General features: G+C 31.9%; 2 protein-coding genes across 3 annotated transcripts; one reads left to right on the top strand and one right to left on the bottom strand.

Moving 5' to 3' along the window:
- The first annotated feature begins 949 nt into the window (after positions 1-949).
- On the top strand, positions 950-4,231 carry LOC102609322 (protein yippee-like). Of its 2 annotated transcripts, none has more exons than XM_006486267.4 (6): positions 950-1,118; positions 1,296-1,419; positions 2,842-2,885; positions 3,567-3,675; positions 3,762-3,817; positions 3,909-4,231. In XM_006486267.4, the coding sequence occupies exons 2-6, from the start codon at positions 1,324-1,326 to the stop codon at positions 3,991-3,993; spliced, it is 390 nt and encodes a 129-aa protein (XP_006486330.1). In that variant the 5' UTR covers positions 950-1,118; positions 1,296-1,323; the 3' UTR covers positions 3,994-4,231. The 2 variants fall into 2 exon arrangements, with proteins under 2 accessions (XP_006486330.1, XP_024957343.1); XM_025101575.2 differs by having other exon boundaries at positions 987-1,204.
- Positions 4,232-5,349: 1,118 nt separating this feature from the next.
- On the bottom strand, positions 5,350-9,204 carry LOC102609591 (arginyl-tRNA--protein transferase 2). Its single transcript, XM_006486268.4, has 6 exons — positions 8,924-9,204; positions 8,571-8,609; positions 7,874-8,024; positions 6,556-7,686; positions 6,004-6,322; positions 5,350-5,832 (listed from the first exon to the last, which is right to left on the bottom strand). Exons 1-6 carry the CDS (start codon positions 9,066-9,068, stop codon positions 5,707-5,709), a joined length of 1,911 nt encoding a protein of 636 aa, XP_006486331.1. The 5' UTR covers positions 9,069-9,204; the 3' UTR covers positions 5,350-5,706.
- Between the last annotated feature and the right edge of the window lie 4,324 nt (positions 9,205-13,528).

The raw sequence follows: 13,528 nt of genomic DNA, 5'->3' as shown, positions 1-13,528 counted from the left end.
AAAAAAATTACTAGTGTCGAACAATGGACATGCAATTATTATGTTGTCCTTGAACCATGAAGTGGATTGTTTGCAGGTTTAACCACAACAGTAGTGAATTGACTTTTGTGTCATATAGCTATTTGTTTTTTGTTATTATAATTTCAGGATTAAAATTATCATTTAATATTAAAGTCATTATTATTAGTAATATAATACGTTCACTTTTGAATAATGTTAGAGATCTCAATTTGTATCACAACTTATATGATATTCATGGTATAATAGTAATTTTTTTGGAGTCTAAAAAAGGATACAAACTAGAATCTCTAGCAATATTCTTTACTTTTGTCAGGATAGCTTAATTCTAAATAAATGTGTACTCTTTCTTTGGTATCAAGCTAATTTAGCCGAATAAAAGTTGGGGGAAACCTGTGGTGTAATTGTGGTACCGTGCCACAGTTATATTCAGTTGTTAAATGTCAGTGGACGCTAAGTGCATCTAACGGTTGGATGCAACTGTAGTACGGTACTACAGTTGCACCGTAACCTGATCCTAAAAGTTAATTATCATTTGAAAAAGAAGAAAAAAAAAGTGGTTCATTATTCCCCAGAGAGAAAGTGGAATAAATAAAAACAAAGAAAACCAAGAAAATAAATAAAATAAAACAAAACTGAAGGATCAAAATCAAATACAAACATGAGGGCATGAGAAATGAAATTCAATATATGTCGTTAAATTTTTTAATTGTTTTTCACAAAATATTCATTGTTTCAATTTAAATTTACTTGCTAATTGCTATCAACAAATTTTTAGCATTTAAGATACATGAGATTTCCAAGTTGATATCCAAAATATTATATTTTTTTAAATGTACTTGTTTATATATATATATATATATATATATATATTGAAAAACTTTTTTATGTAATTACAATTTATCCGTAAATAATCACTAAACGAAAAGTAGATGAAAACAAATCACGTAGAATACACGTCTCGCAGATTCCACCTTTGTCAGACAAACAAAATGTGATTAACTTTTTGGGCCATATTTCTTGCAAAACTAATTTTTTCGTCACATTAAACGGCGACAAGAACAACAAGAAGGACTCAGAAACCAAACCAAAATAGAGAAGTAAGCCAAACTTGATCAAAATATTCAACTTTCCCATTATTTCTTTCTCAAGCGTCTCCCTTTTGTTAAATTTTCTTTATTTTCAAGTAATTTTCTTTTTGTTTGTTTTCATTGATTCATTCAACCACCACCGTCTTGTTTGATTTTTGATTTTGTGTGTATTTTTTTTCTGCAAAGATCTGTTGGTAGAGTAGTGTGAAGAATTATGGGGAGGCTATTTGTGGTGAATCTTGAAGGGAAGATCTATAGCTGCAAGCACTGCAGGACCCATCTTGCTTTATGTGAAGACGTCGTCTCTAAGGTGTTTGTTTTTTTTTCCTTTTTTTTTTTTTTTGACCTCTGATTTGTTGTTTTCATGTGGAATTTTCATCTGGGTTTGTGTGTGCGCGTTTTCTTTTTTAATTTTTGTGTTATTTTATTTTTGTTTAGAATCATGCATTTTTTTTTTTGAAATGGTAGTTGTGATTATGGATGATCAAGTTGTATATGAACAATAATTTGATGATGACTTTCTGTATAATTGAAGAAGATATTTTTTTTTCCCTTTTTTGGTTGTAATTGAGTAGCATTATCCATAGTGATGATAGTTAATGGCTTTCGGCTTCAGTTTCTATTGTAGAGATTGGTACCTGATCAGCGTATGTTGTGTTAACTGCTGAGATCTTTCTATTTTGACTTAATATATGTAGAACTGAACATAATCTATGTATATCATTTTAGTCTGTCAAGATGCTGAGGTTCAATTATGCTTTCTAGTTATTGCCGTTTATGATGTTACTATAGTTGACTTGTTGAATATAAGTTGTCTTGGCAGCTCAAAAATGCTGCACAGATACCATGCTATGATATTAACCAGAGTGTTTAATGTTTGGACTTCATTCATATGCGGGGCAATCCTTTTTTTCTTTTGTGTTGTTTTGGTTTGTGATTGAGTCTTGTGCATTGTGAGTTAGGAAGATAATTCTAAGCAAGAGAGAATAAATAATCAGATTGGTGAAATTGAGTTGAAGCAGCATGGCTGTTTTTCCATAGTTGTGAAACTTGATGCCAGTGTAGTGGTTAATTCTGAGTTTTCAACTTCGTTTATTTGCGGCATAATGATTCTTACAATTGTCGAGCTATGGTCAAATTCAGACTTTAGGTGTGTATATGATTTTTGCTGAGCAGTTTAGTGTATAATGTCTCTGCTGGAGTTACGACGCTTATCCAGATGCAAAAATACGTCTGTATGTGTAATGTCTAATGTTATTCTAGTTAGAAAACTTGGAAAGTTCTGTCCGAAGGGGTAAATGCGTTATGATATTTGGCTCATGTGATGGGCCAGTTGGTTCTTGATCATAGTTGGAAAGTCATATGCATGCATATCTACACACAGACTTGGCCATATGGACATATGCTATCATAGTTGCAAGTTTTACAATGTTGTAGGAGACGAGAGTCTACATAGACATAATAGATACATTGTGGATGGTATTTGTTTGAATTTTCCTTTAATGCTTAGACGAAGCTTGGACATTGATATTATATATATATTTGAAAATCATATTATATATAAACTTGATATATATATATTTTTGAAAGAAATACTTTATGATTTAGCATATTGGAGGTGGCTATTTCTGTCTTTTAACTCAAAAGAAAATTTCATAAAATCGAACAAATGAAGAATGGGGGTCTGTGAGAAGCAAATTTTCTGACTTTTTGTTTGTGTTCTTTTATTCAGTCTTTCCATTGCAGGCATGGGAAAGCTTATCTCTTCAGTAAGGTGTAAGTTTTCTAATTTTGGCACCTTATCAATACATGCCAACAAAAGAAATAGAAAAGAAAAAGAATTCTTTAACATACATTAATTACATTCTCTTAAAATAACTTAATGTCCGACCTATGACCTGAACAGTTGCCAATGTGATAAGATTACTCATGTTGTTCAAACTAAAGCCAAAAGAATTCTTGTGGTGCTTTTGAGAAGAGTCAACTGTATGTACTCTTTAGATATGCAGAAGATGCAGCTTGTATATCTCTTGCAGATTCTTGGCCACTGTCTGAAGACGTGAACGACCTCTTTTCCGAGTACATTAGTACTTATTAGTATATATATACAGGTGTCTAGTGGATATGGATCATTGTAGCTCTATAGTAAATTTCCTATTTCTTTCTAATGATACTAGTATTTGTTCATCATATAATGAGAAAATAGCCGTTCATGACCTTAAAGCGTCAATCTTTTAAATCCTGTTTGCCATTTGTGTTCTGATTGAGTAACCTGTAAGCAGTGTAGGTGAGATGAATTACATGATGAGTTAACTGCAGTTATCATATTTCAGTGGGCAAATAGTGAATCAGATGATATGGTTGTATTTTTATGGACAGTCCGATCTCATGATCTTCTGAAAAAATGAGTCATTAGACATTTATGCTCACAATTGATCATTTATCGTTGACTGACAGTGTGAATGTTTCTGTTGGAGAGAAAGAGGAGAGATTGATGATGACTGGGATGCATACAGTGGCTGACATTTTCTGTGTTGGGTGTGGATCAATTGTCGGTTGGAAATACGTAAGATTTGGCGGCAGAGATTTAAAAAAAATATTAGTCTTTGTATGTTACTTGATGCAATTAGTTATCTGAATAGTTTCTTTCAGGAGACTGCCCATGAAAAGAGCCAAAAGTACAAGGAAGGGAAATCCGTCCTTGAACGGTCAGTGTAAACTATGAGATGGATAAAGAAAATCTGAGTACAACTGCGTAAATATGTTTCACAAGTTTTAATGGGTTATTTTGTCAAGCAGGTTTAAGGTTTCCGGCCCTGACGGAAGCAATTATTGGGTAAGTCATGAAGCTCATGTTGGCGGAAGTGACGCAGATGATGCTTGACTACTACCCATCAAGTCCACCTGTATATTCTTTAACCATCAAGTTTCCCATTCAACTTGTGAATGCTCAAACTCGGTTATTCTTCAATTCAGCAGCAGCTCGGCAAATGCAATGCACTGTCAATAACCTAATTGAAAAACACTCAATTATTGATTCTGGGCTAGTTAATGTTCAGACATGGATGGATTATGTGTTCAACTGAAAATCAATTGTTGTTATCCAGTAATCGTTGATCCCATGGAAGGCCTAGCTGTTCTCCGGTGACTGCCTGTTCAGTCTCTAATCCTTAATGCAAAATGCTGGCTTGTTCTTCAATCTCGCCTGAGGAAATGCGAACCATAATTGACTTGACTCAAAAATGTCCATAACAAATGTGTCAATATCTATGCCATTTCTGAGACTTAAACGAAGCCAACCCATAGGAAAAAGATTTTTTCTTTCAGGCAAGCAACAGTGAAGTGGTCAAATATGAACCATACACGATATTTAAGCAGTGGTTTCAAATTCTTTTATTCATGATTGGAACTTGGGTTAGTTGTTTCCGAGCTGTAGACCAATAACTTGAATAAGTTGGACACGTCCCGCGCTATAGAGCCAATTAATCTGCAGATGCTCCACGTTTCTTTCAGCCAATTGAATAAGCAGGATTGAGTCTGCAGCTCCAACGAGGAAGCTAATTTCAGAATAAACTTTTGCCAACTTTACCAAAAAGAAAAACAAATGGAGGAATCGATTCGACACGGTAGGCCGGTTAATTGATGGATACTGACCAAATCAATTGTTAAAACAGCCTAAAGCGTGTGCGTGTCTCGCCCACCTAAATCTGGTCAATAATTGTTGGTTAACTTGTTGAATTCACAACGGTTGATGAAGTTCAACTGCTGTCTTACTTATAAATTACGCAAATTTGGATTATTTGACAAGTAATCAGAAGCATATTCGCACATTCAGTTCACATGTAGATTCATCACGCAATAATAACACAGGATTCTATCAGCTGAACAGTCCTGGCCCAGAGCTGGAAAGATTTCTAAGTATAGTGTAAATCTCATAAGGTGCAAATTTATGAGCTATGCTCGGTGGCGATTTTTTTAATGATGCTGGTTGAATTTGAACTCTCAGTAGACGTCTAATAATATGTTAGTAAATTATAATGTGAACTAAAAAAAAAAAAGGAAAAAGAACTTACTCAAGAGTCCTATGGAGCATGGATAAACAATTCTGGCTTTTGTTGCAGAAGTTTTTTTCCCATCGAATCGGAATTTTGCAGGAAATTAGCAAACAGTTTTGACACTCAGAAGGATGCCTATCTGTTAAATCAATTTTTCAAAATTCAAGAAAATGATTCTGAGGAAATAATAATAAATAGTAGTAATATTAAACATAATAAAAACCGACAACAACCAAAAAATAAGAGCATGTTTGTTGTAAAATATCCGACTTCTCTCAATAATTCAATTGACTAGCTACAGGAAAAAAGGACAATAAATATGCGTACAATCTGCCATATGAACCTTGATTAATAAACTTTACTTGCTACAGAAAATAAGTCAAATGAAAGCAATAATTAACCTACGAAATAAATTAAATTCCACAACAACTCCCTTATGCTACCCGGTCAGCGTGACTGGGCAAGGACTTGCGGTGCACAGTCAAACACACACCGCTTAATTTGTGAATACCCTGGTGAATGATGTGAAAAGGGAATGGTATTTATAAGTACGACCCAAGAGCATAGACCATTCGCTCGGACAACTCTGCACCAACAACCTTCATGTACTTACGCAACTGGGATTCTAAGGATCTTCTTTGGATGGGACCAAAAACTCGCTGAATATCCTACAGATCAGTAACAGTAACACCATAACGTAACGAGAAAACAAAATCACAAAAACCAAATAAAATATGAATTGCAGTATAAGAAATGTTCATTCAGAAGCAAAGTTTTCATTTAAGTCAAGAGAATTCTTTCTCTGCAGAAAACTAAGACTGGCAGGTTTCCATATTTACCTTGTATCTCACCCGAGTTCCCTGACCCCTAATCACAATATTAGAAATATCTCCATCTTCTACTCCAACAGTCTGACAACTTGTTTCTGTGTCAGGTTCATCATCATCGCTTTCAGACTCAGGATCAAGCATTTCATCGTCGTAGTCGTAGTCCATGCGGACATCATTCGAGTCTCCTTGGCCAATATCATCATGTTGACATCCCATGACATTTTCAGAAATACATGGTGAGCTCTCATTTTGTAAGCTGGCAAAATCTGACAAAACAACATATGGCTTTCTATCGAGCAAAGGTCTTGCAATATCATATGGTACCCACCTGGAAACATTATTACCACTTGTCAAACTTAAAAGAATAAAGCCCCATCCCTCGAGTCAAGTAAAAGAAAAGACAGTTATAACAATGACAACAAGTGAAGAAATCAAGAAATCACGCTCATAGTTTGTGACTGGAATGATGTTCATCCCATACGAATGGTAAGCTAAAAGGGGAATTTAAAATAGCTCTATGTCCAATAGTAGCTATAATCTGCTAGATGCAGAAAAACTTACTGGTATCGAAGTGGACAGAGAAGCTCTGATGGGTGATATGCTGCTTTGTATCTCATTTTCCGACAGGAGTGAATGTAGTAGCCTAGATAATAATACTGAAGTGTAGGACAATGGGTTTGATTCTCTTTAACCCAACTTATTTCTTGTAAAGCTGAGAACTTTCCCAGGGATAAAAAGGCATAATCTGGATCCCAGAATAAATATTTACTCGACAAACATCTAGGGAGAATGTCTATCACACCAACAGCAACTAGCCGGTCATCGATCAGATATTGCTGATGGAAAGAGCCAAAGCCACAAGGAGGAACTGTATCATCACCAGATGGTGGAACAAAAACTAAGGGAGAGTCAACTAGAAACCTCCTATATGAGGTCTCAGTGACCTGATCGGGTTTGTCATTGTGTACTTTAATCTGATATCGCCTATACAATTCAAATTCTTGGGGATCAAAACTGGATCTTTTCAAACGGATCTGAAGCTTATGCCTTTTTGCCTCAGGATGTTCAGAGCTGTTCTTCAAACATTTACCTTTACTCTCACACGTTTTGGCAGATTCTTTAGAAACAGTACCAATATGAACATCTTCATCCAAAGAAGCTTGTTTCATGGCAGAATAAAAATTAAGGTGCCCATTGCAAGCCCTAATTGAGAGACCAGAAGTTTCCGCCAGCTGAATTAATGAGCTTGCCAATTTTGCTGCTATAATTTTGGGAGATGGACCTGTATCTTCTATGCTTTGTCCGAAAACTCTAATCTGCTGAACATCCTTCTCAGCCAACTGTGCCCGATTTAAAGTGGCTGCTAATTGGAATGCAATGTTGCTGGTGTATAAAAGGTTTTCCATTCCTTCAACTAGCAGTTTTCTTTTTGCCTGTGACACTTTTTTGACAGACGCTTTGGGAAGTTGGATACCAGAAAGAAATTGCCCTCTCACAATGCACAACTGCACAGCATTGTCAATTTGCCCTGATAAAAACTGCAAAATTTCTTCTTCCTTATTGTTCTCTTCATTGTTATGAGACAAGGAATTGTTTTCCACTGAACTTGAAACTTTGTTGCAGTTAGAAGTACTTGGATCCTTTATCAACTCAACTGATTTTTTTTCCACATCCATTGTGCCATCCAAAAACCTAGGTATATGTACAACACTGTCAGTAAACAATAAGGAGCATTCCTTTAGTGTTACTATGTTTGTAGATTTAGAATATAACTTTCTAACAAAAGGTATATTGACCAAAAACAACAAAGAAAGCCGATGATAAGTTCCAAATAGAGCTGATATGCGACAAGAAACAAAGAAACAGTATACTTACTCACCTTTGCATTCGTCTTGATACTCGACGTTGCTCTTTAGAAGGGGCAAAATCACTTGCCCTCAGCCGGATAGTATAAGATGGACAGCATGTTCTTTCCATATCAGGTTTGTACAGGAAAGAGCCGGATCTTCTCCATCCCCGGTCAAGAAGATCTGTCAAAAGAGCTTCAAATAAGAATGGCACTGAAATGAAATTATACCAAGAAAGGTGATAATGCTATTGTAAGGATACAAACTAAAATAAGATAGAACCTCTATCACAGTTATAGAAGTGATATAAAATAATTTCACTTTTATACAATAATAATCAAATACCAGCACTCTTCCCTCTTGTATCTTTTTTGTAGCAAGCTAAATCTCTCATATTAAATTAAATGCATGTAAGGGGAATCATTCTAAGATATTATCACAATATCAGTTTAATGATAAATCACCTATAGAAGGAGGTTATTCACTTTTATCAACAAATTATTAAAAAAAAAAAAAGCCTATTGAATAAGTAGATTGTAACACGTATACATACTTTCAAAAAAAAAAAAAAAAGAATAAGTAGATTGTAATACATATACATATTACAACCATTATCTATTGAACAATGCTTGCAAGTAACACAACCAACAACTTTTGGCCAAGCAAATGATCTAAAAAAAAAAAAGAAAAAAAAAAGACTTTCATTTTAAACCAATTATACTGACAAACCTTGGTAGTCATCAACTGTAACGCTATATGCCCATAAACCTGCAAAGACCAGCAAAATAAATTAAAAATAATAAACGTATTTTGTTCATGATCGTTTAACCGTGCATTAATATCAACATTATCAGAAAATAAAGCTAATTGATCAATTAAACGATCACAAATAACAGAATTTGCAACTCGAAAATTACCGAATGCATTTGACTAACGAGCAAATTTTAAAAAATAATTAAATTCGATCACTAATTCGCAAATTCTCATAACTTAAAGTTCTAAACAATTATTAATCAGAAGACTTCCGAATAATTTCATTTTTTGAAATATAAATTAGAAAAAGGGGAAAATAAACGACGGACCGTGAGTGATGCTCGTACGACCAGAAGATTTACAGTAACCGCAAGAGCTTCTGCAGGTGCCGCAATCACCAACAACTGTTTCTCCTTTGCGGTTACTGTTATTACTACTGGTGCTTGCCTCGCTTCTCATCTTCGATTTCTTCATCGGTTATTCGAAACGATGTCGTTTTTTATTCCAATCCGAATTTCGGTTTCTAATTCGAAGCCTGCCTTCCTTCCTTCCAAGCTTCCTTCCCTACCAAGCTGTTATTTAGTCTCCGGGTCTCACATATTCTTTATAGAATAATCATCTACTACTGTTCAAAATAATAATAATATTAATAATTCTTTTTAAATGCCATTTTATCTAAAAATAGACTTATATGTAAAGATTTATAACTTTTAGCGTCTATTTAATTTTACTCGTGTAGCATAATTAATCTAAAAGAGACAAAAGTTAGGGGTATCAGGTATCTTGCAACCTTTGCAACATATTTTCATCCTCTTTCAGATGATATATTTTATCTAAAAATAGACTTATATGTAAAACGTTATGAATTTTAGTGTCTATTTAATTTTTTATTAAATATAAAGTAGTGTAGCGTAACTAAACTAAAAAAATAAAAATTAATGGTACCTTGCAACATTGTTTCATCCCAATACCAAGTCAACAACTTGTGATTACATTTTAAAAACTAACAAGAGTGATCGTGTGATTGAGTTACAACAATCGGAAACGAAAATAAATTAATAGTGTGCACCAATAAACATTGGATTTGACTTCTGCAGTACTTCGTCCCGTAGATTATCATTATCATTATTATTGTTATTATTATTATTATTATTAATAAAATTTATTATTTTAATTATTTATTATTATTCTCATTAATTATTATTATCATCATCAAAATTTTTTTATTATTTTAATTGTTATTATTACTATCATTAATGTCATTATTATTTAATAATAATTTATTATTATTAAATTTTATTAATTTTAGTATTTTAATTATTAAATTATTATTAATGTCGCTTCATCATCATTATTGTTAAACTTTATCAATTTTGTTGTTTTAATTAACAATATTGTCATTATTATTATTTTTTTAATTGGGGCATTAAATATATTTTTATTTTTATTATAATAAATAAAAATATAAAAATAAATTATATTGTTGTATTATTTTATTATATCATACTATATTTATATATTAATAATTAACTTATAATTAATAATTTAATATAATTAATAATAAATTTAAATAATGTTAGTTTAATATTAATATAAAATTAATATAGTAAGGAATACCAAAAATTGTACTATATTATTATAGTATACTGCTAATGCAATATAACATTATACAATACACTTAAATTAAATAATAAAATATATTATAATACAATACGGTGCATGGTGTGATGTGTGGACCAATGTGTAAGTATACATAACAAGTAATATAATGATAAGTATCAAGATCGTCTCCATATAAATTGATATTATAGGAATTGTTACAGCAATCTTATCAGTGCAATCTTAGTAAACTAAATAAAACAAAATAAATGATGAAATTAACAATGTAATAAACAGAATGCAATAAAGAGAATTTAAAGTCAAACACAAAGATATATTCAATGGCAAAGGGGTAGTTGGTCTCTAGACTCACTTATTGGTTATTAACTATCTTTGACTAGTTGTTAAACTAACGTTAAATATAACATTATATGTTTTAGACTCTATTTGCCCTATTTTTTTTTTCTGCATTTGATCTTGAATTGTTGCAACATTTTCTCCAGCATCCTCTATAGTTTAGATTTGTTTTTGTTCATCGGCAAATTAGTCTTTTGTCATTTTCTACAGGTCTATTGCTGCAGCAATGCAGTCCTTTTACAACATCCATAAAAAAGGCATGAGTCGTTGAGTTACCTAAAATATTGCACTTAATCAGAGCACGAAATGGTCTAAAACATATCAAACTGTTAAGACTAAGCTAAAATAGATACTTATACAAAATGTAACTAAAAATTGGATAAAATTCATCATTTACTCCCTAAGTTAATGCTAGTTTAAGCATAGAAATTTAATGATAACTCTCATTTTATAGAGTTATCAGTGTACCAAACGAACTCTTAACTCTTTGAGTGATGATGGTTGAGAGAGATGTAGAGAAAATAAAGATAATTATGTTATAGTTTTTGCAATGGTTGACTAGCTATCGCCAAAAAGTTTAGACTTTCACAATAAAAATTAAGTAATCACCCGGAATTTAAAAGAGTACTTAAAAACTACTAAATTTACTATTCAATTATTTTTTATCAAAATAAATTATAAATTATCATTACAACAATATCCACAAGCCCAACTATCTAAAAAAAGTGATAATTCTCAAAAAACATAAAGCTCAAAAACTTTTGAAAAATTCTTTAAAAAATAATAAATAAAATTTAAAACAACATGAATTATATAAGTAAATATTAAAATTTTTTAAGCTTTTATGATAATGTAATAAACAGTAGGAATTGCAATGTTAATAATCAATTGAACATATATTAGCCGTTCAACAATTTAGCCATTGGATTTTTTGGTTGAATTAGAGAAGACCAAAGTTTGGGGTACCTTGCAACTGTTATAAGGCAGTAAGACCCACTTGGTATCGACTGTTTTTAGTTGGATAATGTTATTATGTTAGGGTACGTTTAACATACTGTATTGTATTATTTTAATGCAAGTGTATTGTGTTATGATGTATTGCATTAGCATTAGATTATAATAATTTTGTACAACGTTTGATGTAATATTTTATTGTATTAATTTTTAATTATATTGTGTTTGGCGCTGCACTGTATTAATATTTTTTATTAATTTAAATGATATATATTTAGAAAACAATAGTTATTAACATTTTGTTTATTTATTAAAAAATATATTTTTTATTTGTTTAGTTTTTTAATTTCCCCCCTCTCCTTTTTTTTATTTTTCTTTTCTTTGGACAATGCTTTTGCATGTATCATTATTTGCTTTCTCTTTCTCCTCCTTACGTCTTCTCCATATCTCTTTCTTCTTCGTTCATTTTTTTTTTATCATTCTTCGTCTTCATTTCATTTTCTTTTTTCCTCCTCTCTTTCTTCTCCTTTCTTTGTCTTCTTCAATTTGTTTTTCTTTTTTCTTTTCCTCTTTTTCTCCTTTTTTCTTCTTCTTCTATGGGCTTTATCTTCTCCACAGTGAAGGCGTCTTCATGGAGCAGTGACTATGGTGTCGCGCGGCACTGTAAAGGCGTTGGTGATGCCGTTGAGTGATGATTGTTAGGTCGATTTGGTGGTGTTGGATTGGGTGATGTGAATTTCATCGTGAATATACTGCAAAATTTTCTCTATTTTATTTTTTCGATTTACTCTAATACGATGTGGCATAAACATCACCCCCTCTCGGGTTTGGTTTATGTGGATTTGACTGCATTAGTTTTCCAAGTTAATACAATACTGCGCCAGTCGAATTTAACACCAAACATGAGTTAGTATTAAGTTAATGTGAAACAATGTTTTAATCCTATGTTGTGCGGGTTGCCAAACACACCCTTAGTACATTTGAATTGTTTGATGAATTAATGGTTAGAGTGACCATCATCATATTATATCACAGATAGAAACTTAGTGTTGAATTGAGTTTTGTACTTTATAATATTGTAATTGGTAGTTATTAGATATAAAATAATATATAGTTTAATCTTAATCATTCCTTACCATAAATGCACGCATGAAAAAAAATTATAAAATGTTAAACATAACTCTTTTTCATTATTAACTAGTGCATCTATTGAAGCTAAATTTAAAATCATTGCTAAGTACTAAATCTAAATTATACACAATGTATTTACTTTATGAGGCCTAAAGTGAGAGTGCACAAATGGTGTTATGTTTGTCGTCGTGCTCTATTTCTTAAGACTTCCCTAATTTATTTTTGCATATTATTTCACATTAAATCATCATAATTTATTGCATGTCAAGTGATTTTTTTTCCTTAAAAATATCTACCGGCAATTCAATCCCTTTTGTACTCATAAGTTAAACTGAATCCCATATAATTAAAATTGAATCCTAAACCTTTTATTTGTAACATAAAAGATTTTACAAACTAATTTGACACTCACAGTATAAATCAAGTGATTGCTTTTTTCATTATTTACTTTTATGGAGTGTAATTTCATGAATTATTCTACTATAATATTTCACATGTGAACTTCATATCTATAATATTAAATTGGTTCGAGTTTTCTTTTTCAAGAATGTCTCCAACTTATTATTATTAATATACGCTTCTAGATTCATTTTACTATTCTGCTTAAACCAAAAAACAAAAAAAAAAAAAAAGTTACAAGCATGGGAGATGTTCTAGTACGCGACTTCGTGAGTGGTGGATTCTCATTAGAAGTTGTGGGCTCCACAACAGATTTCTTTCAAATGAAAACTCGCCGCGCTTGAAATTACGTACTATATACTCTTCTTAGAGCATCTCCAAAAGACTCTTTAAATAAAATTTTACTTCTTATTTGAAGAGTCATATTAATATTAAACACTCCAAAAGACACGTTAATTTAGATTCTTCAAATAAGATTTGTTTCTCACTCTTTA

Source organism: Citrus sinensis, chromosome 4, assembly GCF_022201045.2.
Source record: "Citrus sinensis cultivar Valencia sweet orange chromosome 4, DVS_A1.0, whole genome shotgun sequence".
Classification (NCBI taxonomy): Eukaryota; Viridiplantae; Streptophyta; class Magnoliopsida; order Sapindales; family Rutaceae; genus Citrus; species Citrus sinensis.
The sequence above is the reverse complement of the archived record's forward strand: the minus strand, read 5'-3'. Positions and strand labels throughout refer to the sequence as shown.

What these genes read in the sequence shown, in the direction of transcription:
- LOC102609322 (XM_006486267.4), top strand. Translation starts at nt 1,324, where the DNA reads ATGGGGAGGCTATTTGTGGTGAATCTTGAAGGGAAGATCTATAGCTGC. An exon ending in GTGAAGACGTCGTCTCTAAG is followed by an intron (nt 1,420 to 2,841) that starts GTGTTTGTTTTT and finishes TCTTTTATTCAG; the next exon opens with TCTTTCCATTGCAGGCATGG. An exon ending in CAATTGTCGGTTGGAAATAC is followed by an intron (nt 3,676 to 3,761) that starts GTAAGATTTGGC and finishes AGTTTCTTTCAG; the next exon opens with GAGACTGCCCATGAAAAGAG.
- LOC102609591 (XM_006486268.4), bottom strand. Translation starts at nt 9,068, where the DNA reads ATGAAGAAATCGAAGATGAGAAGCGAGGCAAGCACCAGTAGTAATAAC. An exon ending in TCGTACGAGCATCACTCACG is followed by an intron (nt 8,610 to 8,923) that starts GTCCGTCGTTTA and finishes TGGTCTTTGCAG; the next exon opens with GTTTATGGGCATATAGCGTT. An exon ending in GTATCAAGACGAATGCAAAG is followed by an intron (nt 7,687 to 7,873) that starts GTGAGTAAGTAT and finishes ACATATACCTAG; the next exon opens with GTTTTTGGATGGCACAATGG.